The sequence below is a fragment of the Sinohyriopsis cumingii genome, chromosome 12, assembly GCF_028554795.1.
Source record: "Sinohyriopsis cumingii isolate HCF-2022 chromosome 12, ASM2855479v2, whole genome shotgun sequence".
In the NCBI taxonomy this organism is placed as follows: Eukaryota; Metazoa; Mollusca; class Bivalvia; order Unionida; family Unionidae; genus Sinohyriopsis; species Sinohyriopsis cumingii.
This window is the reverse complement of record NC_142972.1, coordinates 26,645,239-26,668,757: the sequence shown is the minus strand read 5'-3', so window position 1 is coordinate 26,668,757 and position 23,519 is coordinate 26,645,239. Positions and strand designations below refer to the sequence as shown.

Sequence of the window (23,519 nt, the reverse complement as noted above, 5' to 3'; positions counted from 1 at the left end):
GATGGCGAAGTAATATATTTTCACGGTATGAATGAAACGTGTTTTTCCACGTGAAGCAAACAGAGTGGGTTCAGAATGATTGGGAAATATCAGTTCGAAATCCAAGTGAATATTTAAACATTAAGACAAAATCAGGTGCAAATATTCAATTTTAGGTCAAATGAGTGCCAGTGAAATGGATCTCAGTAATCAGTGACTATATCAAAATCTGAACTGTATTTTGTTGGATTCTCTGGACGTCTTTTTGGGGGTGGGGTATTTAAAACTGATGCAACCGCGAAGTAAAAAACATAGAACTATAATAAAGCACAAAATTTATTATCCGTATTTTTTGTTATGATACAAGCTTCTTTGTTCTAAACTGCTTCAGGCAAATGTATATATTTTTAATTTTTTGCTGCACTAAATTTCACAAGTTCAATTACATCGTCCATCTGACGACTGTACTTTATATTCATATGCATTTTTCTATGATAAAACTATCACTAAAAACGTGTTGTTTTTCCTGAGTAGACAGGCTTAATGTTACTCAATTATTCATAAAAATAGTTTGATTGTTATCGCCATGAAAGCTGTACTTATTTAAGAGTCTCTAAAATGAATATATACATCGGTTCGTTGTGATTTTGCTTAAACTTTTCTTATTAGTACCACTTAATTGGTTCCTTATTTGATGGCTTATTAATGTCTTTCTTGTTTTGGAATTGGATGATCTTGTATTGAAGTCTTCAGGCATGTCTTCATCATTCATTCGTCGAGTTTGATTTAGAAATTTATTTAAGATATTTGTGCATTTTCTGCAAATTTCTCAATTTTAAAATTTTACAATTTGATTATTGATTTTGAGGTATTTTGATTGTACAGACTCGATACCAGAACGCTTATAATCCATTTTTTTTCAGTCATGGTTGCTTGATTCTTTTTTAACCATAGGATTATTTTACTGTAAATATGTTTACGGTAGGTCTACATTTGAAAAAGGAGCAGAGTGGCATTTCCTTAAAACACCGACAAGACACTCTCTCTCTCTCTCTCTCTCTCTTATGAAAATTGCCACGCGATTCTACAACCGAAGTGGGGGTACATCTTTATTATCGATGTCTCTGATTTAGAACAACGTGCTGAAGATCAGTTTCAATGTTTTAATGACATTTTATAAACTGGATATCTTTATACAAATATCCGTATATTGGCGGTGTCTTATATCCACTTTGCCTTTGTTGTAGTCTTGTTTTTCGTACACACACGTTATCGACATAACCTAATCCACATAGAAGGTTTCATTTCAGGTACCTCCGTGAGCGAGACAATAGTTATTGGAGCATATGGGTGTTGCTGGACAAGCAAACGGCATTATGATGCAGGTTATGAAGAAAATTTGCTGTCTCAGTCAGACGAGACGTAGTTTTAATGCCAGGAAATTAGCTGTTGGTATCTCCCTTGCTGCAGTGATAATCTTAATCGTTGTTATACGTCATCCTGAATTGGAAATGAAGAAGAACAGTTTCGGCAATAAGGAAACTTTTATCCTTAGATACCGAGGTGCGTATGTTATTACGAAATATTTCTAAATATAGAAAGGCATGTTAAAAACAAAAACAGACGACAGAAAACAGAATAGATGAACTATATTAAACATTAATATTCAAAATTGAAGAAAACTTTGAATATTTACATATTAGCTAGTATATTCCATGACAAGCATTTCCGTCTTAAAGAAACTTGGAATGCGTAAAATATACTGTACTCCAGAAAATGTGACCACACGCTCCCTTTTTAACAATAAAAAAGACCACCCTTCTTTATTATGACAAAAAATGTACCAACCTCCCTTTTAAGACCACGTGGTCTCCGTACCCAATTTTTTACAATATCATACCATTCGTTTATCAAAATGTCGCCAGTGCCTACCATTTATGACAATGTCACTACTCTTATATTACGACAATATCACCACCACTAAAGCGGCAATTTTGACAGACCATTTAATTTCCGAGGCAATGTGTGTGTGTGTGTGTGTGTGTGTGCGCGCGTGTGTGTGTGTGTGTGTGTGTGTGTGCGTGTGTGTGTGTGCGTGTGCGTGTGTGTGGTGGGGGTGTGCTGGGATTTTGTTTGAACCTGGAGGTTTTTCTTATACATCAAGATCAGTAAGTAATAGAATGGATCGAATTAGTTCTCCTTTTACTGCGAAAAGCAGCATGAATATTTTTGAAAGTAATTTGGGCTGGATAGTTTTGTTAAATTCCACCCCAAAAGTGTATGGATGGTCCAAACACGGCAAAGGCTTAGTGCAAACGAACATGCATGTGTATGACATTGATGCAGAAACTACACTTCGAAATGAAAATTTTAAACACCTCAGCTTATGAAGACTGTTTACTAGGATGTTGGTACTAATTCTTTTCTTAAATATGTACTGGGGATCCGCGTGACGGAATGGTCTAAGGAGCTCGCCTTTAAACATCACTCACATCTCACCTATACCCGCGTAGGTTCCAGTATCGACTCGGTCAACGTGGATATATGTGAAAACTTACCAGAAGCTTACCATGTGTCTGTTTTTTTTTTCTTCTTCCTCGTTTGTCCTCCTCCAGATATACTTACCGCTATGTATAATCTATCCTGTGCTGAAAAATTGCATTAAATCCATAACAACATAAAGTATGTACGATTTTATCACGGTATGTGGCATCTCCATAAAAGAAAGATAAGTTAACGAGAATTGATTGCATATCAAACACAGTTTTGCACATCAAATAAAGCAGATTTACTGACAATGCTGGCATAAGAATTTTTTAAACAATGCTATTTGCCATAAGAAACATAACATGTATGTTAACAGAACATGCATGTGTACACATGTTTACACATTTTGATAAACATTGAAGCCTTTGTCACCAACTATTCCCTTCACGACACAGAGACCCCTTTCCCTTTTTAACAATGAAAATACTTCCTTCCCTTAATAACAATGTGACGCCTCTCCTTTTGACAACGTGACCACCCACTCCCCTTTATGACAATATTACGATCTACTCCCATTTTATGACAACGTGATCTTAAACAGAAACATCAAAACGATGGCTAAGTGCACCTTTGGAAAGATGTTGAGTCCTTCGAATTGAATTTTTCATCTGTTCGAGCCTGTAGTATTGACAATGCCTATGTAAAAGATTCTCCACCATTGTCGTTTTTGGTGGTATGCATTACTAGTGGTCTACCAGGTTGGCTCTCATTTAATATTATTGCTACTGCACCCCACGTGCATATGGTGGTATGCATTACTAGTGGTCTACCACGCTGGCCCTCATTTAATATTATTGCTACTGCATATGTATCAGGCTAAGATAAACATGTAAGATCCTGACTGGCGTACTTTTCTAAGAAGTGTGATTTAGGTTTATCAGACACATGCCCGTCATCAGTGAAAACCACTTGACCATTTACGATATTTATATTTTTCCACTCCTTCACTGGTTAATGTAACACCAAGCAAGATGTTACTATGAGTGGTAATGAGGGTATGGCTGATATCACATACGCAACTTTTGAATCCCCATAAAAGTCAGTAACAACCAGTCTGGTAAATTCAGATAAGTCCGCTTTGATTGCAAACCTAGTCAGATTCACATCAGGGTGGCAGCGTCGGGTGGTTGAGCGTTCGTAATCGTCATAGACATTCTGTATACTATTAATCTTTTTTCCCACGTGATAATGTAAAATCAATAACCGTTTATCGAGTTGATGAACGCTCGATTGCACGCAACACTTTAACAGCAACATGTCCAGGCTAGTTTGCAACGGTAGCATTGAATAAAACAGTGGTTGTCTACTGCCTTGGGTTAAATAATTAACAACCTGAAGTGACGGTACAAGCGCGTACGAGTAAAACTATAAAGGATATTTGGGTGTCACCATTTATGCTACTGAGTTCCAAGCCCAGTTGTTAAGTCCAGGTTGATAATCCTTTAAATGATGCAATTTCGTCACGCATAGAGACACCTTGAAAACGTTTCATTGACTTCCCGATAGTGAGTAAATCAAAATTGATCGATGGACGCATCAGCGGCAAGACTACAATCAATGTCATTGACACCAATGGAAATATTGCACCGGAATTTGCATTTCTGCCACCTCTGACTTTGACAACTTTGATGTCACCGAGGTGGTATTTCCTTTGGCCGTTTTGTGTGAACCACACATGAATATTTCCATTTAACTTTGCCCGAATGTAACCGTTGTAACCCAGCAATTGTTTCGTACTGCGTTCTTGATTTTTGCTAGCTGCGTGCGCTAAGGCCAACCTTAACTTCGTCGTAGGATATTACTGTTTGAAAACGCAAACAGGTATAATTACGAATTTTATATAGGCGTGTCAAGAACCCTCATTCGGCTACTGGCGCTCACCAACAATAGAACCTTATATGAGAGTATGATGTCAATGCATCTGAAAATAGGGAAAGGGGGGACCACTCAGATTAGTAACACGTGCATGAAAAGTACATGTCAGCCACAGACTGCACTAGCAGGTCCAAGTGTTCATATGAAAAGAAATAAATCAGTTACAACGTACAAAATTCGTGCTGAGATATATGCATACGTCTGTTAATGTTTTGATGCCGGCCCATATACTACCATTGCTTGAGACCGGGGGTGGCAATGTTGTTGTCGATGGAAGTGTAACATGTTTTGGTGGTGCTTGAATCACTCATTGTCGTAGCCTTTCTAGAATCGATTGAATAGACCGTAATCCCAGTTTCTGTAACCTATCTGCAGCATCATCTTTGATGCTATCAACGTCTCACATTGTAACTTGTTAGTGATTGTTGCAGCACGCGAAGGCATGGCTGCGGACACCTTTGATACGACAGTAAACAATCCAAAACAAGATTACCAAGACCACGTCCGTAATTTGCCATATAAACGAAATGGTATCTGTTGGCCTGAGTCGATGTAAATCCAAATAATATATAACCCTAAGACGCTTGCGTTGTCAAGGCCGAAGCTTCATAACTACCACTGATAGTGTCACAGGTCAGATTAACCTAAATAATGATGTTGATCATGACAACGTCTGGCGCTAAATTCCATCCCATGGAAAAGATTAGTTCGTTTCGGTAAATTTCATTAAGAAATTGAGACCAAATAAGAACTATTCTTAACAACGACTGCCAAATATTAACTGCGTACGTCTGAGATTCGATTGAAGTCGCAGAGTTGGTGAGAGCTGATGTACGCGTATGTACATGATGGATTCCGTACCTGTCGCCATTGTGATCATCCGTCGGATCTCATTATTTATTGATTTCAAGCTCGAATACTTCCGCTGGAAGTCCGACAACGCATTTAAAGTGATTTCAAAAATGCACCTATGGCCTGATATTGTAAAATGTTCCCAGTTCGCAGCAGTGACTGATACACAGGTAGTAGTTCTGACGGAAGATTCTCAAGTGTCGCTGTAATATTTCCATCAAGTTCCTTGGTGTCTTGCTGAAAATGCTCCATATGCGCTGGTAACTGTTAAATGACAAGGGCATTCATGACAACTGGACCAAATATCTCCCCGGCGATTCGCGCAACTTTTGTTCTACCAGATTCTGCGGTTTAACGTTTGGGTTGGGTAGTTGTGCAAACGTATGTTCAAACCCCTTTGTGAGATCTGCCCTGCTATAACATTATGAATAAGTTCCAGGTGGCCGAGGGCAGCGTTACTCTGCTATACCATCACTGGCAAGTTTACTGGTTCTACTTCGTTTTGTATCATGTCCAAACAGGCTTGATACTTGAGTGGTCCACCAGCCAAGTTAATAATAAGAAAACTATACCACTCTTCTGTGACCTCCGCAAATGTATTCCGAATTTCATCCCACGAGTAAGTAACATCACACAAAAGTTCAATGAATGTTTGCCAAACCTTGCTCGTTAATGCCTCATTAACGTGTTGTAGTTGTCTCGAATCACTTTAGGCACATGTGTGTACTTTTGCTAAATAATTTTGCTTCATATAGATCAGGTTAATGTTTCGTGTCTACCCCGGGAATATATTCTCTTGGACTGTTGATCCATCATATTGTCGTACACGACACAACTGTCTGAACTCATATCAAGGTCGTCAATGGCAGGAACTTTATCAACAGTGGAAAAGATATCAACGGTGGAAGGAGTCCATCAAAGCACGGTTGATTGTCTGCTTACCATCTCAAAATGATATTGACCAACAGTTGGGTTGTCCCTGAGCCGGCCGATCCTATGATCTACGCACGAACAGACTTTGGAAACATGTAATCATATTTGGGTTGTTTTAGCTTTGGCTAAATATAAAAGTCAGTTTCAGTGAATTTCTCTTATGCCATGTAGAATATCACATTTTGTATATCACCATCAAGTCTTCATACTGTGTGCGATGCTGCATGAAAATTCGGGCTGCAGATCAAACAGAGATGCAATCACCGGAATTTATATTTGATATATTTCTGGCAACTAAATGGGAAACGGAAACTAGGGTCTTAATGATTACGGTAGTGTTATTGATCCTGCCAGGATACCATGGATGTTCGTACATCCCTACCCATTATACAAGCATTCAATAATGAAAACACACGCACATTTGGGTTAAAACCTGCCGAAGCACAAAAGTTTCACAATTGTTCACAGAATGATCCATTAGACCCTCTCTGAAACAATTTCGTTCTTTTTATTTATGTACCAGAGTAGTTAGAACGCTCGCTGGCGACCTCTTGCTACTGACTGATCCATTGATTCTTTATAGACTCAAGCCGGATAGACACTCTCAAAAAGCAAAGGCATGCAATACCATTTGGTTGGAGCACAGGCTTCTACATTGCATTTGTGCGAGAGGAATTGCAAGTCGTTTCCTGGATAAGAAACTCCCGTCAAGGTTATTGCAACTCTGCATGTGACAGTATGCTTAAATAGTGATAGCGTATGGCGTGTAGCGTGGACAGACTTACTGTATTGCAACGATACACATCCATCCGATGTTTCTTTGACCAGATCATATTTGTTGTATGTGCGATTTCACGTCGGTCGCGAAGACATATCACATACATATCATACCAATGATCCTATTGCGCAATCGTGCCAAAGACGCCTTTCGCCTTTCTGAATTTTTTTCCGGACCCGACCACGAACGAGTACATTTTAGGCGTATTCCCACTCATTTCTCGATAGGCTTGTCCGAGCACTAATCTTTGAACATATCAACAACATTATTAAGTTCTTTACTAAATGGTGAATAATCTTTCGCAAACTCATTGATGTAAAATGGAACCATGCCTCATCCATGTCCTCGTACACGTCATTAGTGGTAATATGCATAATAAGTGAATTGGTATCCATGCACAGCATCTTGATGTTGTTATCGTACCACGGTTTGATGTTTATCACAATAAAACTCGTACATGAGTTTCGATAAGCGCGGCACTGAGGCTCCAATGTGTATATGCGTTGTAGGCTTCAGCTTCAATTTTTGACTGTGATTGCAAATTACATATGTGAACTGCATAGTTATTTTTAATTTTCAGGTTTGCTTGCACCTTAGTACATTCAATATACGTGAATCCAGGATCGTTTATGAGCTCACACTGATACGGGGACGGCCGCTGTCGGGACGCCGATAGCGGTTCCGGTGGTAGCGTATAATAATTGTAGCTTCTATAAAGCATGTATGGACATCATAAAAGTGACCGTCATTACTGTCATTGTGTTGTACTTGTGAATCTTTATGAATTGCTCGACAAGGAAATACATACTGATCTATGATGGTGTGTTATTCGAACTCACCCGTAGTTTCTGACAGCAGAGCATCTCACGCCATTCCCGGTAATGAAAATAGGGTTTCTGGTAACTGTTTAACAGTAACAGTAAAACAGCTGTTTTTCGTCCAAAATCAAAAAACAGTAAACAGCTGTTTTTTTTTCTAACTGTTTTACTGTTTCTAACGGAAATTTTTAAACAAAAATATACTACAACTGAAGCTCCAACGTTCTGTGGTCGTGGCCGGCTTCACCGTTATGCCGGGCTTGGCGATCGGGTTGCTCGGCTTGCTAGTCATCGCGGTCTGCATTCTGCACGTGGAGTGCAGGACCTATCATTGGCTTGGCGCATACTGCACAACGCAGGTGTGCAGGTCTACTTTCGCAGGAAATCTAGCGTCTCGTCTATTTGAAGTCAACGATGTAGAACATGTCGTCGAACAGTCGTCAAATGATGCTGAAAGTGTGAACTTGTCTCTTCAAGATGAATTGAATTTGTTGCTTCAAAAAGATGGATCATCAATTGCAGTCGGAGGGCAAGACAGTTTCAAACGGCTCAAGTCCGAATTCACGCTCTTCAGGAACTCTGGCCAGCGCACTGAAAATCTCCAGAAATTGTACAACGCAATTCTATCCATTAAACCGACATCAACGGACGTTGAAAGAGTTTTTTCGGTCTGTACGAATTTCTGTACAAAATTAAGATCGCGTCTCTCAGACAAGTCGCTTAATGCACTTGTATTCTTGAAATATTATTATAAGAAGTAAAAATGTATTAATTTAGAACTTATCACGAAAGATATATAATAAAACGATGTTCATCACAAAAATAAGCTGTTGACTGTAAAATTAGTGAAAATATGGAAAAAACAGTAAAAACAGCTGTTAACAGCTGTTTTTTGAAAATTGAAAATTGAAAATTGAAAACAGTAAACAGCTGTTTTTCAAAAATGACAGTTTTTCAGAAACCCTAAATGAAAAGTAGTTTGCAGGATCGAAACTATATACATGTAGTGCCTTATCTCAAAGCGCCTAACAGAATGCAGACAGCAGAAGCACGTCTAATTTCAAATACAAATAATGAATCATATTGGTTTAAGCAATCAAAAGCTGACCAGTCTTTGTTTGCAGCTCATAGTTGCTGACAGAAATATCAATGAGAGACAACGATGAACGGAATGCCTTGATCAGTGGTAACTTGAGTTTCAGTAAACGTGTCCCATCCACTCATGTACTCGTAAGGATACGCTCCATTTGTAGCTATCAACTTCAACTTGTCAAAATTCACGGTACCATATTGACTTGTGATTGTAAAGAAATCTTTCACAAGGGTAATGCCTAGCTTGGACCACACTGGAATTCAAAAACTGTAACAGGTGACCCAGACTAAACGTTATGTATTTTTCCATGTTATTGAGGATTACGTTTATTGGCACCTTTGATGATGTGACGCCTCCTTACATGATGAGTGTCTATAATACCCGCTCCGGTTATGAAACACCACAGGGATTTTAGCTTTCTCTGAGTAAATTCGCAACTGTAGATTGCACGTGTTGTGTGCAACCACTCTTTCCATTCCAGAAATGTAACAACAATTGCTTAGGTTCACGTGAATGGAGCTAAAGTGCCAACGCAGATACAGCTAATGTTATCATTATCATAATCATGTCCACGAGGGACGAGAGCTGTTGTCTCGTATATTTCTCCTTAACCTCGAGTGATTTAAGAAACAGATCAACCAAGTCATGACCACAATACAAATTGGTTGTTCAGTTTTCCGTAGCATCTTACTACAGTAAAACAAAACCCGCAAATGACTTGTTCAACAACTTCCATTGTATTTGACTGAATTTTGTTGGAAAAGGGAATGCTCGAGATTTTGAAGTCTTGCTTTCAGGAATTTATTTGTTCCACTACTATAATTTCAGAATGTTTAACCAATTTCCTGGCATTATAGTGAGCTGCAGCGTTTCACCGACTCCACCGCAGTAAAAGTTATACATATCAAGGAGCTGTTACGTATTACATATGTGCATACAGTGTCTGAATTGAAATTTCTTAACCTCGTACTTACAATGCCTGCATATTATGTGTGCGAAACTTTTTATTCACGCATAATGGTATTGTGATTGCAGACTGTACAATAATAACAAACCTATATTGAACTGCATGTGCGTGTATTTCGTTTGCCGAATAAGCTGTATGCCTTTATTCCAAACAAATATATCAACCACTATGCCAGGATTAAGTTGTCTAATCTTAGTGACGATGGTTATAAGCACAAGGAACTTGAGGTTATCAAATTTAAGTTCACCCAAATGTGAATTATATTTCTGAGTTTGGTCTGTATTATCGCACCGTGGGGGGGGGGGGGAGGGGCTGCAGACAAGAGCGCACTTGAAAACATCGATCGTATTCATTTTTTTCATATTTACTACAGCTGTAGCTTAATACCTGCTAGCGTCAAAATGTTATTGTTGTTGTTGTTGTTGAGTTTTACGCCATTTTTCAGAACACGATAGGCTATACATGGTGGCCAGCATTAATGGTGGAGGAAGAACCCGGGAAAACCCCAGAAAGAACCACCGACCCACGAGAAGCTACTGGCAAGCTTTCTCACATACCCACATTGGCTGAATCCGAGACTCGAACCCACGCAGACAGAGGTGAGATGGCAATGATCCGTAACGGAAAGCGCTTTAGACCACTCGGCCACTCGGGGCCCCCGTCAAAATGTAACTCGACCCCGGAACCGTATTTAACGGGGAACTTCTTTCTACAGTCGATCCTGATCCTGTATTGGTGAATTTTTCCAACGTCTCAAGAATGATTGCAAAAAAAGCTGTGTCTGTTTCATCATTAAGGGAATCGGAGTCTTTACGGTTCAGCACCGCTACGGATACATCGAGTTGTGATTATAGATGCATCATTAAGTGGCATAATTGAATGCATTATAAATAATATTTCCATCTTAACCACAATGGTATCTGCATGCTGCATTGTTAATATAATTTCTGATGGCATATTTAATAATTTCACCGTGTCATTACCTGGCTTTTATTTGAGTTGAATAATTGCTCAATAATCGTTTATGTCACTCACATTTAGGCACTTGTAGTTGTCGTGCTAATATGACAGCCTTAGTAGCTACAATATGAGCACGCTTTTCTTCGTCGCCAATTACCTATGCTATTCGCTTAGCTAGCGTATGAATCCTGATATACTACTAAGCTACAATATCACGAACTTGCTTTACAGTGGCTATTAGAGGGAATGTCCTAACATTACAAGTATGTCAGGTTTTCTCATATAGATCTTACTTAGCATCTGGCGTGCCTTAGTTGAATCACAGACGGCATGCTTATATCTAAGAAAAATCATGGTCCAGTTAATAAATGACCGTATTGCTGTATTTAGATTAGCAGGATCAGAAACTGAAATCGTTTTGCCGCACGCGCGACATTTTTTTAAAATCTATCTTTGAGCTGATACGTGTGTGTATATGTTTGATTGCTACTTTTACTTTTTTTTTATTCCATTACATCCTATTGCAATGTAAATTTATTTACTGGATTTGACATTTTCCAGAAATTCACTTCAGTTCTATTTGACCTGACTTTATTTTGTAAACAACTTATAATAGTAACTTTGTATCTAATGCTGACCTAGTTCCTGACCTTGACTCAGAACGAGTAAGAGTTGAAGTAAATAACTCTAAAAAAAACAAACTTAAATTCTTTCTCAGAGTAAGATTCATAGAGTGAAAGATAGGTTTAATTTTTGAGTAAGTGACAAATAACTTGTATCAGTTAGGGTTTTACAGTGGATTGACCCACGTCCGGGCATCTGTTTTGCGTCGTGTTTTTTTAAAGAATAGTCATTATTTGCCTTAACACTGGAGACGTCCAGGTGTTTTATGGTGTGACCAGTTCTTTTGGGGGCTAATTATTGTTTTCTTCTTCAAATTATTTGGATTCCAAGAGATTATTTTTCCCTGGAAATACTTGTGCTCTAAATTAGTTCTTGGAAAAGGACAGTTATTAAAAATTACACAGAATTCAAACACTGGAATATTATTATCTGTGATTCAACAAAAAACTGTTGACACATCAGTACGACGCTGAACACATTATACGTCATCGCCTTCCATTTTGGATTTCATCGGGATTCGAACTCAGTTTCGTTAGGACTTATTATTACTAGGACTTCTATATTTTAATTCTTGGATTATTCTTGGATTATTTTTGGGTTTGATTCGTAAAACCATAAGATCGTTTTCTCATTTTTAACTTGTTTTTCTAGGGAAATATATTATTTGTTAAATTTTACAACGCTAGTAGTAAATGGGGCCACATTAGGGACAATGGGACTTAGCATTAAAAACACCCCTGGGCCACTTTAGGGACAATGGAAATTTAACATGGAGAAAAACGCTGGGCCACTTTAGGGACAATGGGAATTTAACATAGAGTTTGGGTCTGTCTAGGGACAAGGGAAATTAACATGGGAATAGAGTTTGGGTTTGTCTAGGGACAAGAGGAATTGAATATGGGATTTTTTTTTTTTTAAAGTTTTTTAAATTTAAATTTAAATTTAAATTTAAAAAAGGGTAGGCAATGGAAAGGCTATCTCTTTTCGAGAAATATGGCTGGCCCTGAAAAGGGCCTTTGGGTTTTCTTCTTCTTCTTCTGCTTCTAATTTCTTCTTTTTCTCCACCAAGTTCTTATTTTATCTCCTACACTCTTTCTCTTCTTCTCTTTCTTTTTTTTTCTCCTGCTCTTCTTTCTTCTTCTCTTCCTCCTCTTCTTTCTTCCTCTTCTCATTTTCTTCTTCTTTTTCAATTTTTTCGTTCCATTTGCTTATTCTTATTCTTTCCTCTTCATCCTCCTTCTCCTCCTTTATCTCTTTCATGACACCACTAATCTTGTCCTTTACCTTTTTTAAGTTATTAATTTCCATCTTTACACGATGGGGACTATAGGAATAATGGTCTTATTAACATCTGTTCCATCATTCCTAAGTTGTCTAAAACGTCTTGCAATGTTTGTATTTTGTCCATTTGGTTAGAAGCCATCTTCTTTGTGGAATGGATTGAACGACGAATACTGTGGGTTCTTATAGTGAAAGCGCGGACGTGAAGGAAAACATCCCCTACTTTTCTCATTTCATATAATAAAACCCAAACTATACTCTCCACATACGCTAAGAAACAATAAACAAAATCCATAATCTACTATCCACACAATCGTACGTGAGCGGTTACAAAACCCAAACTATACTCTCTACTTACGCTAAGAAACAATAAACAAAATCCATAATCTACTATCCACACAATCGTACGTGAGCGGTTACAAAACCCTAACTATACTCTTCACATACGCTAAGAAACAATAAAGAAACCCATAATCTACTATTCACACAAACATACCTTAGCTCTTACAAGCACCAACACACAAACACATACCCTCACACTATCTTAGAAAAGAGTTAGTGTTTATATTCACACTACTCTACCTACACATTGGCAAATTGATGGTTATTTCTTTTCTAGAGTATTGGGTAGCCCTGAAAAGGGCTGTTTTTTTGGAACTTCATGGACACCTGGTTAATGGTGGCACCTTCCAGGCCTGGCGCCGCATACACATCTTATCCCCCAGTTACTTTTTACCTTTTGGGGGGAGAGAGCAGAGGCAGGATATGTGGCTTCAGAATCCCAATTTTCGGTTTCTGGGATTCTGAAATTTCTTCTTCTTCTCTCCTTTTCCACCTCCTCCTCCTCTTCTTTGTATCTTCTCTCCTCCTCTTTGTATCTTCTTTCCTCTTCTTCTTTATATCTTCTCTCTTCCTCTTCTTTGTTTCTTCTTTCCTCCTCCTCTCTTATCCTTCCCTCCTCCACAATGGCTTCCGCGGCCAGTTCATTTAATATGCGCCTGGCATATTCCAGATGCACATGAAGTTCCAACAGTTTCTCCAGTCTCGTGTTCATTTTTGGTGTTGATCAATCAACAAGGGTAGTTGGACTGCCGAACGAGTTTCAATTTATAGTGAAAGCGCGGACGTGAAGGAAAACATCCCCTAAAAACATAAAATTGATCGTACCTACATCATGACCAAAAAACAACAACGCCCGGACCTAAAAGAAACACTCACTCACTTTTTATGCTACCCATCACTATTTTAAAATTTTTTATAAATCACTTCAATAGACTATCCACATACGCAAAGCAATCCAATCTAACCCCAAATTTACACCTCAAACACCAAAAAAAAAAAGACATCATTTTAATCTACTATCCATACCAACTTACTTAACCACTTACAAACACAAACACACAAACACATACCCTCACATTTTTTTAAAAAAGAGTTAGTGTTTATTTTCACACTACTCTACCTACACACATTGGCAAACGGATTGTTATTTCTTTTCTGGAGTATTGGGTAGCCCTGAAAAGGGCTGTTTTTTTGTTTGCTATGGCATTCTTTTTTAGTTTCTAAGAATGCGATGTCCTCTGAGGATAGACTTTCTGGCGATAGGTCTGCTTCTTCGAAAAGAGAAGAAGAACTCTTTGGTGTCGATACGACAATCGACAAAGCCTCTGTCAGCTTCAGGTTGCTGCTGCTGTTGTTGTTGTTGCTGCTGTTGCTGCTGTCTCTGAAGTCTGTACTTCTCTGTCCATTCTTCTTTTTCCCTGTTCATTTCTTCTCTGAAGAGCTCTTCTATCAGGTCTTCAGTGACTTTTAACATTCTCACATTCTCTATTTCTTCTGGCTTCGGTATCAGACTGTGTCTGACCCTATGCAAATTCACGTAGGCTTCGTTGAGCTTAGCTAGTTTGGAGCACATCTTCGTAGGAGGATGAGTCGACAATGGATGGTTAGACTGGAAACAACCCCGGTTCTTAAAGTCAAAGAGCGGGCGTGAAGGAAAACATCCCCCACACGGTTTTTGAGTCGCAACGTTTAGTGAGTGTCATGAGAGGGATAGTAAGAAATGAAAGAGCATCAATCCAACATTCTTATAGCTAAACAAAAGACAAAGGCATTTTTTTCAACACACAACATTTTTTATTCAAAAATCACTTAACACTAAACAACAACTCTAACATTTTTAACAATAATCCAACAATATAACATCAAACAATTTTTTCAAAACACAACATTTTTTATTCAAAAATCACTTAACACTAAACAACAACAACTCTAACATTTTTTAACAATAATCCAACACTAAAAGTTTCTCCACTAGGTAAAGAGGGATAACAGTCTTCCATGGTTTCTAGTAATCTAGGATGACTTCTCTCAAACTGTTGATTTCTATGGTATTATCGAATTCTGCATACAGGATGACGTTCACCGTTTCATCAGTGTCTCGGTCTTTAAACTGAATTTCCACACGAATCTGGCCGGATTTTATAGGGTGGAAATGTCCCTCGTCGCTGCCTTGGTCTGGAGTGAAATCGAAAGCCCACAAAGCGTAGCCTCCTGCATAATCCTCGTACGTAATACCGTGACTGGTATTGGTTCCTAACTGGACGGTGGCTTCGTACAGGGACAAGTACGATCTCAAGTAATTCTTCTTGGTAAAGTCAGGTTCGAAAGGTCTGGTACACAAGGTCTTGCCATCGCGACTGACTTCGATTTTGGACACGCCAAAGTGTTGAAAGTAGAAAGGATTTTTTTTCGGCAGCTCCGTTGAAGGCTGTATTCTCGACGATACCAACGATCAAACGTTTGGGTAACTGTCCTTGGAACAGATGATCTTCGATCATGGATCGCTGTCCCTTGGGAATGGTGAAGGTTTTCACTTCCACGCGTCGTATGGGATACTTGGCAGTCGTTCTGCTCAACGTCTGACTGATGTCGTTTCCCACTTTAAGTACCACTTCCACACGGCGTACGTAGAGTCTGGCTTCTAGGATTTTGGTTTTGTAACCGTCACTATCAGCCATCAAATGGAAAGCGGCACTGCTACGATTCAGTCTCAGGCGGCGGACATCCACCCCGTTCAGCAAATACTTTTCTTGCAACCACATGTCCAAATGCAAACGATCCATCAGTTCTAAACTTGTGTCGGCTCCCGTGATTCTCTTTCTTCGTTCTACAAATCCATCATTGTTGTCTTTCTTTTCATCAGTTTCCAATATTTCAAACTTGGTAGGTTCGTCAGCTTCCCATACCACACAGGCATTGAGATGAGTGTTCTTGGCATCTGTTCCGTACGTCAAGAGATTTTCCAGGCAGGCACGATAAGGGTAAGTATCCATGCTGCTACTGACCAGTTTGTTATTCAAGTACAAGTCCACTCCACTGAACAAGGAATGCATGAAATTGTTGACGGGAGCTACTGCTTCATCGTCTATAGCACCTCCAGTCTTATCTAGAATTTTGACTTTCAGGTACAAGTAACTGCTATTCAGATCGATGTAATCTTCGGGCTGTCCTTTGATTTCAAACTCGATGGGAGCGGAATCGGTCAGTGAGGAGACGGGGTGAAATTCCACCCACTGGGATCCTTGCATTGTCATCTTCTTGGGGGGCATGGCAAACAGATCCAGTTCCGTCTTGGAACAAGCGCAAGATTCTCGGTGCATCATTTTTTTTGTCTCTTTTCTCAATAATCGAAAACGTCTAAGTCTCGAACGGTTCTTCTTTTCTTGGCCTTTCTCGCTTGAAGTCTGGTGAAAGGGTGTTTTCTTCGTCGTCTCTTTCTGCCTTGTCCTTGCTGAATGCCTGACTCGGTAGCGTGCAGGGCATTTATAGGTGTTTCTCGTTGGCCTAAAATGTCTTTGCCCGTTTGCAGCAAGACATTTTTGCCTGCCCTCATGAAGGCTTCTTTAGGGTTTTGTTTGTCGATGATGACATTTTGGAGAAATTCTTTGCCTTGCGTCAGTGCCGCATCTTTCAAGGCGTGCAATCCGCGTGTCACCATCGGTTTCAACACCGGAGCCACCGAACGAAAGGCCGATTTCAACATATCTCCTAAGCCGTGTCCTCGCTGTCGAGCAACCCCTCGGTACACTGGATACATGACTTAAGAGTCGTGAGAGAACCGTTTTCGAAAATGGAGTTTCACCGTGACTTTTCCTTTGGTGAATGAAATATTTTGTCCCAGATCTCCTTTTATAGCAATGTTGACCGTGTCCAAATACGACTTACTGACAGGCAAATAGTGAGGATGGACAAATTCGCGGTGGACGTGGTAAGAGTTTCCACCTTCCTCGTCAGTGTTCGTGGCAGAATCCACTTTGAAAGGAATGACACGCAGTAACGGTACGGAGGTGTGTCCCACCACGTTGTACTCCACCACATCGGAATACACGAACATCAAATTCAGTCCTTGGTTCAGTTCTACCGGGGCACGAAATAACTTGCTAAAAGACTCGTTGTCGTAAACGATGGTAATTCGTTTTTCTTGAGCATGGCCTTTCTCATGTCCATGTCTCCGCTCAACATGTCAAACAATTCAGGACAAAATAAAATGGACATGATTTTACTTCGTTCAAATTTCATCAAGAAGCGACGAGCTGCTTTGTGGTACTCCATGGTGACACTTTTGTTGACATGCTCCAAAGCTTTCAGAAACACGACATTAAACCTGGAGGCTATGGTGCTGACCAAATGTTGACCACTAAAATAATAGCCTGGGGGAATGAACAAGTGATAGGTGGTGTACTTTTGTGTACGGGTTTTCTTGTCATATTTGACATTGCTATCCATCCACTGTTGCATTTGCTCGTCATGAACTTCCACATCAAAAAAATTTTGATTGGGAAGGACATTGAGGACTTGGGTCGGGTGAATGATTTCTACTAAAGCCACTTCCCAATGGGCTTCGTGATCTAACTGGATGGCCTGAGGTAATTTGGCCGTGTAACAGCACAACGTGTTCTTGGGAAACACCTCCATGGAACTGTCACTGGGTAAAGTTAAGTAAAATTGGCTTTGGTGACTCATAATTCCAGAGTTCTGTGGCTGTCCGAGGGGTTAGTGGACGTCAGAGGCGCGTCTCCGTCTAAAATGGGGTTCTGGTAGTGGTTGAAGTGGTGACTGGCACTGGCACTGGACACAAGGTTCCCGGGGTTCCCGTTCGAGGTGAATTTCAGGGAGGGATTAGGAAGCAGGTAACCGATGCAACTGCTCAATAAAATGGTCCACAATTGTTTGTCTCCTTGTTGCAAACTCAAATTGGCAATGGCTGCCCCGATGACACAATACACCACGAAGATTTGGCAGAAAAAGACGATTTGCGTTTTAGGCACACGTTCTCCACACCACGCCCACAAGGGTTGTTTTTGTAAATCTTGCACAGAAGAACTAGGTGAAGGAGGAGTGGTCGACGTAGCTGCGTCTGTGTGAAAAGGCATGATGGTCACTTCTTTTTATAGTCGATGACTTGCGAAGCGTCGATCCAAGAATCAAAACTGGGTGGATATCCTTTCCAACGTACTTTGACTTCTTTGACACGTCGTTTGCCCACTTTACGGGTTCTGCGTTCGAGAATGCTTTCGATGTCGTACACGTCGTCTTCTTTTTTGGTGACACGTTGTAACTCGGGCAAATAAAACGTTCCTTTGAGCACTTCTCAGTTCATGTCTTCCAATTTATAGACGGCAGGATGACGGCCATGCACTCGTCCAGTGACGCGAAACAATTGGGTCGTCCAGTTAGGTAAGTAACCTTTGTCGAAAGTGCGTTTGGTTTTGCCAATGCGCACCCAATCTCCTACGGCCAACATTCCACTTTTCTTGGGGACAGCCCTCGTCGGGGACGTACCAAACAGGCGCTCAAACACCAACACTTCGTTGTCGGGAGTCACGTCTTGCGGGGCACGTCCGATGCTTCGATGGTAAGATTGGTTGTACGCTTGCACCAGGTGCGGTAAGATGTCGATGTACTTCAGAGTGTGATGATGCGTAAAATATTTCCACATGCGTTCTTTCAAGGTGCGTTGAAAACGTTCCACGATGCTGACTTTCGTTTCGGGATTCTCGGTGGTAAAAAAATGAATGTCACGTTTCTTTAATTCTTTTTGGAAAGCTTGGTTCAGAAATTCGGTGCCTTTGTCCGTTTGCCATCGAAGAGGGTGACGACCGCTTTGTTTCAACACTCGTTGCAGGGCTCGCACTAACTCGCTGCTGGATTTGGAAGTCAAGGGCACGACCCAGGCAAATTTGGAAAAGACGTCGATGACACAAAACAAATATTTGTAGCCACGATTGTAGCTGGCCAAATGAGAGACATCGGCTAAATCGGCTTGCCATTGATGATCGATGCCTTCCACTCGGGTGCGACTTCTGGCAAACTTGCGTCGAATGGGTTTGTGTAAAGTGTAGGTAGCTTGTTCTTGTAACCATCGTTGCACTTGAGGTAAACGGAGACTTTTCAGTCGCGTTTTGGCAGCACGATACAATTTTTGAACTCCTGTGTAACCTGCAGGATGGGAGGGATCGTGGTAAATGCTGGCTAAGACTTTTTCCATTTTTTTGTGTTGGTTGGTGTGTTAATAAGGCACCCACTCTTGGAGGATGCTACTCTTTTTCTCTTGGGGTATTTTCTTGGATTGCAATGCTGTGCGTGTGCGACCGGCAATAGGTGTTGAAGAGGAGGAGGATGTCTGAGCGGGGGATATCGGTTCTTGTTTCACTTCTGTCTTCACTTCTGTCTTCACTTTCTTTTTCTCTTGTGAGGAAGAAGGGGTGGCCATCATCTTTTTAATCCATCCAATTCTGGAGGTAGGTGGTGTTGTTAACTTGCGTACTTTTTCTGGTGGAGTTTGAAACCCTTCCTCTTCTTCTTCTTTTGCTTTTTCTGTCTTGGTCACTGGTACTGGTTCTGGTACTGGTGATGGTGCTGAACTTTTCATCAAGGTCTTAAAATCTTTCAGAGTGGGAAGAGCTGTTTCGTCTCAAGCTTTCTGGTGAAAGAGTTGCAGTCGTTGCAAGAGTTGACCGTACTTTTGCGATTTTTCTGTTTCGGACAAATCTTCGCGATCCATCAAGGACTGCAATTCGTGTTGTAACTGGGACATCTCGCTCAAATTGGGATTGGGAGGTAAATACGGGGTGTGTTGTTCTTGCCACCGATGGTATTCCATCCATCGTTTGTAAGGCACTAAAGCTAGTTTTCGTCCTTCCATGGGGTTGTCAGGGGTCGATTCTGAGATCTTGGAACTTCCGAGGTCTTTTTATCTTGCTCCCACCAGTCCTACCAACATGGTTCCCAAGACTCCTTTCAGTATGGGGCCTAACAAGAGAGGTAAAATACCTCCACGTTGCACTAACATCTTTTTTTGACGAATGGGAATTTTCTTTTGAACCATTTGGCGAAGAACGTGACGATGTTTGCCTAAGCATTGTTTCTGGTGTTTGGACAAAGGGATCGTGCCTTTCAAAACGTTCAAACAACATTCGCACACGGTATCGATGACCTCTTTCGAGGCTGTTTGAATGAGTTTTTTTCGTAGGGGTGGAGAAGCTTTGGACAGGACAGATAACATGTCCCCATGTTTGGCTAAACGTGGTGGCAGTCCTTTCCTTTTCTTTCCTTGGGGTTTTCTGGAGGGTGGCATCTTTGAGTCTTCAGGAGCACCAAAAAACACTGATACCCCGACTTGGTCACAGGCCTTTTTTATACTGGAACGCGTCGCCACTGATTGTCTTGACGTCGTATTAGTTTGAGGACAGGCATGACACGTCGTGCAGGGGTACGTAACGGACAAAATCGAGCCAGTTCTTGCTTGGACAAATCCAGTAAACTTTGTAACATGCCCGATCTTTCTTGAACTTTGATTTTGGGCGAAGGTACTTTGTGAGCAGCAGCCACTGCCACAAAATTGGAAGGTCCTGCCACTGGGGAAGTTCTTTTGGGGGTCATCAACGGAGAAGTTCTTGGTGTGATCAACGTCTCCAAGTACTCTTCAGTTCTGGGTGTCATTAATGGAGAAGTGGACAAACGTGAGGCTGCCGGAGACGCAGTCACCGCCGTGGCAGGTCGTGGTTTGCGAGTGTAAGGTTGCGTCCTGGCCGAAGTGCCTCTCTTGCGACTAGTTTTCTGTGGACTTTTCTTTTTCTGGGGACTTTTTCTCTGTTTCTTTTTCTGGGGGCTTCTTTTCTTTTTCCGGGGTGGTGGTGTCTGGTCAGAGGAGGGTCCTGCCACTGGAGAAGTTCTCCTTGGGGACCTGGTCTTTTTCTTCTTGGGGCTTCGTTGGACTTTTGTCTTGGGTATAACTTTGGGGGCATTAGGATCCCATCTTAAGAGTGAGCGAATGATGACCCCTCCTAGAGTACCGCTCCCTCCAGGTTTCAAAATGATTTGTTTTTTGGTTTGAGTGTCGATGCGGGGATCGGCCAGTTGGACCAAAGCGACTTTGTTTCGATCAAAAAAGCGTTTGGTTTGATGAGGAATCTGAAGGATTCCTTGGAGTAATTGACGTGCCGTCACCGTGAACCATCGTAAGACTTCTTTGAGACAAGCTTCTAAGACACGAGCTCGTGTTTGTGGATCTTTTTCTCGACTGATGCCATACAAGGCACGAATCAATTTGACGGGAAGATGCGACTGAAGGGACGTCATGTTCACACTGAGAGTGAGACAGACGAAAAAGGGTCTGAGGTTTTTATAGATTTTTTTATGTGGAGTGAAATGAAGTCGAGGACGGAGACGTGTACAGGACAGGCCCACCGTCTTGGCACCAGTGGTGAAACAAGTGGGTACGAAATCGCAAATCCTCGGGAGTCGTAGGTTTCAAATCGACGAGTAAATAGGCGTGTGGAGTTTGAGTGGCATCGTCGTACGCCTGAGTCAGCCAAGGCGTTCCTAACTGTTTGGCTAAGACTTGCACTTGCGATTTATCTCGAGGGCTTTTAAACAAGACCACGTAATGCGCATTGAGACTGATGGTGCGATGGGCTTTACTTTGTTGAAACAAATTTTGGGTGATGTAAACGACACTGGCATTACGGTGATGCCCTTTGCGCGTGAACCACAGTTTAATTTCTTCTTCATCTTCTCCTAACATGTCGTTAAAAATGACCAAATGGGTTTGACGGGAGTCAGAGACGATGCCGTCGTCTTCTTTAGGAATGCCTTCCACAAACACGATGGAATCGCCTTGACTTTCTCGCAAGAGGCTGTACGCCGATTGCCACTCTTTGTAACACCACACGATTCGTTGAGGGGGTCGATCGATCAAATGATGTTTATGTTCGATCAAACGTTTGACGAATTCGGTTTTGCCTGAACCGCTAGGTCCAGCAATGAGCATGTTAAAGCCTCCCAACTGGCACGATCTAAGTGTTCGTCGATGACTTTGACAGTAGAGGAAGAGGGATAAGAGACAGCAGAGGTAGCCATAGTGTGAGAAATGTCACTTGTGACACGAAAACAAACAAGACAAGAGTTTATATACTTTTTCTCAGAACACGTTTATTGAATGTTTTTTTTTAAACATGAATACGAAAGACAAAAATACATAAAAGCCAAAGGCTTAAGTACAAGAATAAAAGGCACATGATAACCATGAACGTGGAATAAACACAAGTGTCTGTACAGCATGTTTTGGGTAAAGTTCTAACCAGTTCTATAGTAGGGGGTAAGGTCACACAAGTGTCCTCCCGAAAGGGTCTTTCAGGCCTGTCCACAACAGTCCCGTCCTGGGTGATGGGTTCTTCTGGCACCGTCACTAACACGGGTTGAAAAGTAACTTTTTTCCTTGAATAACTCTCGTGCATACTGGGCCACCTCTTGGGTCCAAGCCAAACCAATCTGGTTTCTTCTTCGTCAACGACATGGTAAGTTACTTCAATGAACAATGAACTATCGATCTTGCCTAGGGTTCCTTTTTATATACAGACCAATACCGACGTGACCGTACGGCAACGTAAAGTGATTGGGAAGTCGCACTCGCTTCTGGTATACAATTTGATAGACTTTTTCCAAGGGTCGACTGACGATGTGGTGAGTGGGTAAACGTACAATCTTGTTCGGTTGATAGGTGGTCACTTTAAAGTTTCCATCCTCTCCCGATTGCAAGGCTTCTTTCAATACCCCAAAGTTGACCACTCGACTGGTACGATGATTCAGAGTCAGTCCTTTCACTTTGCACGTCGTGTGCACTTCTCCTTGTTTGTCACGGTATTGGTAGCCGTAATTTTTGGGACCGCCACTGACAAAACTTAGAATCTTGTCGTCGGGATGCTCGTCTGTCCAGGCTCCTAAACGGTCTCCTTCGATGCTAGGGTGATGTTGAATCGGGTGATGGATGTAAATGCAACTGTCCGTGTCAAAGTACAGGACGCGTTCTTCTAACAGTTCTAAAGCTTCGTACAATTTTAAGCGAGCATGAGCTGTCACGTAAGCCGCAATGATGACATTTCCAAAAGGGTCGTCTTGTACAAAGTTCAGATCTTCTTCGTAATTGACCAAGATCAAATCCTCTCGAACGACGTCCACGTGTTTCATGTATTTGGTTTTGTCGTGAATCATCAGGAAGTAGCGGGAAGGTTCTGTCAAATATTCCGTCTTGGGTAAACACGGTCGTTGTGCCATTTTTCCCCACAAGCAATTTAACATCACTTTGGCAAACGATCGCCTGCCTTCGTTTTTTTCGATGTGGTCTAAAGAGATGCCTTCTTGTTCGTAGTATTTCTCTTTGAATTGTATTTGGTCTTCGGGAGTGTGACACCAGGAAGGATAGCCGCTGGCTTCTTGTTTCAGTTTCAAAAAGGCATCCACGTAGTCGGC

The 23,519-nt window shown here is 41.1% G+C and overlaps 1 protein-coding gene across 1 annotated transcript in view; it reads left to right on the top strand.

The window, feature by feature from the left end:
• The first annotated feature begins 1,315 nt into the window (after positions 1–1,315).
• The window catches only part of LOC149786134 (uncharacterized), a 30,446-nt gene continuing 8,242 nt past the window's right edge, over positions 1,316–23,519 (top strand). The window contains exon 1 of the mRNA XM_089978120.1: positions 1,316–1,542. Coding sequence (XP_089834246.1) covers positions 1,326–1,542 — 217 coding nt within the window. The 5' untranslated portion in view covers positions 1,316–1,325. The remainder of the gene's footprint in view (positions 1,543–23,519) is intronic.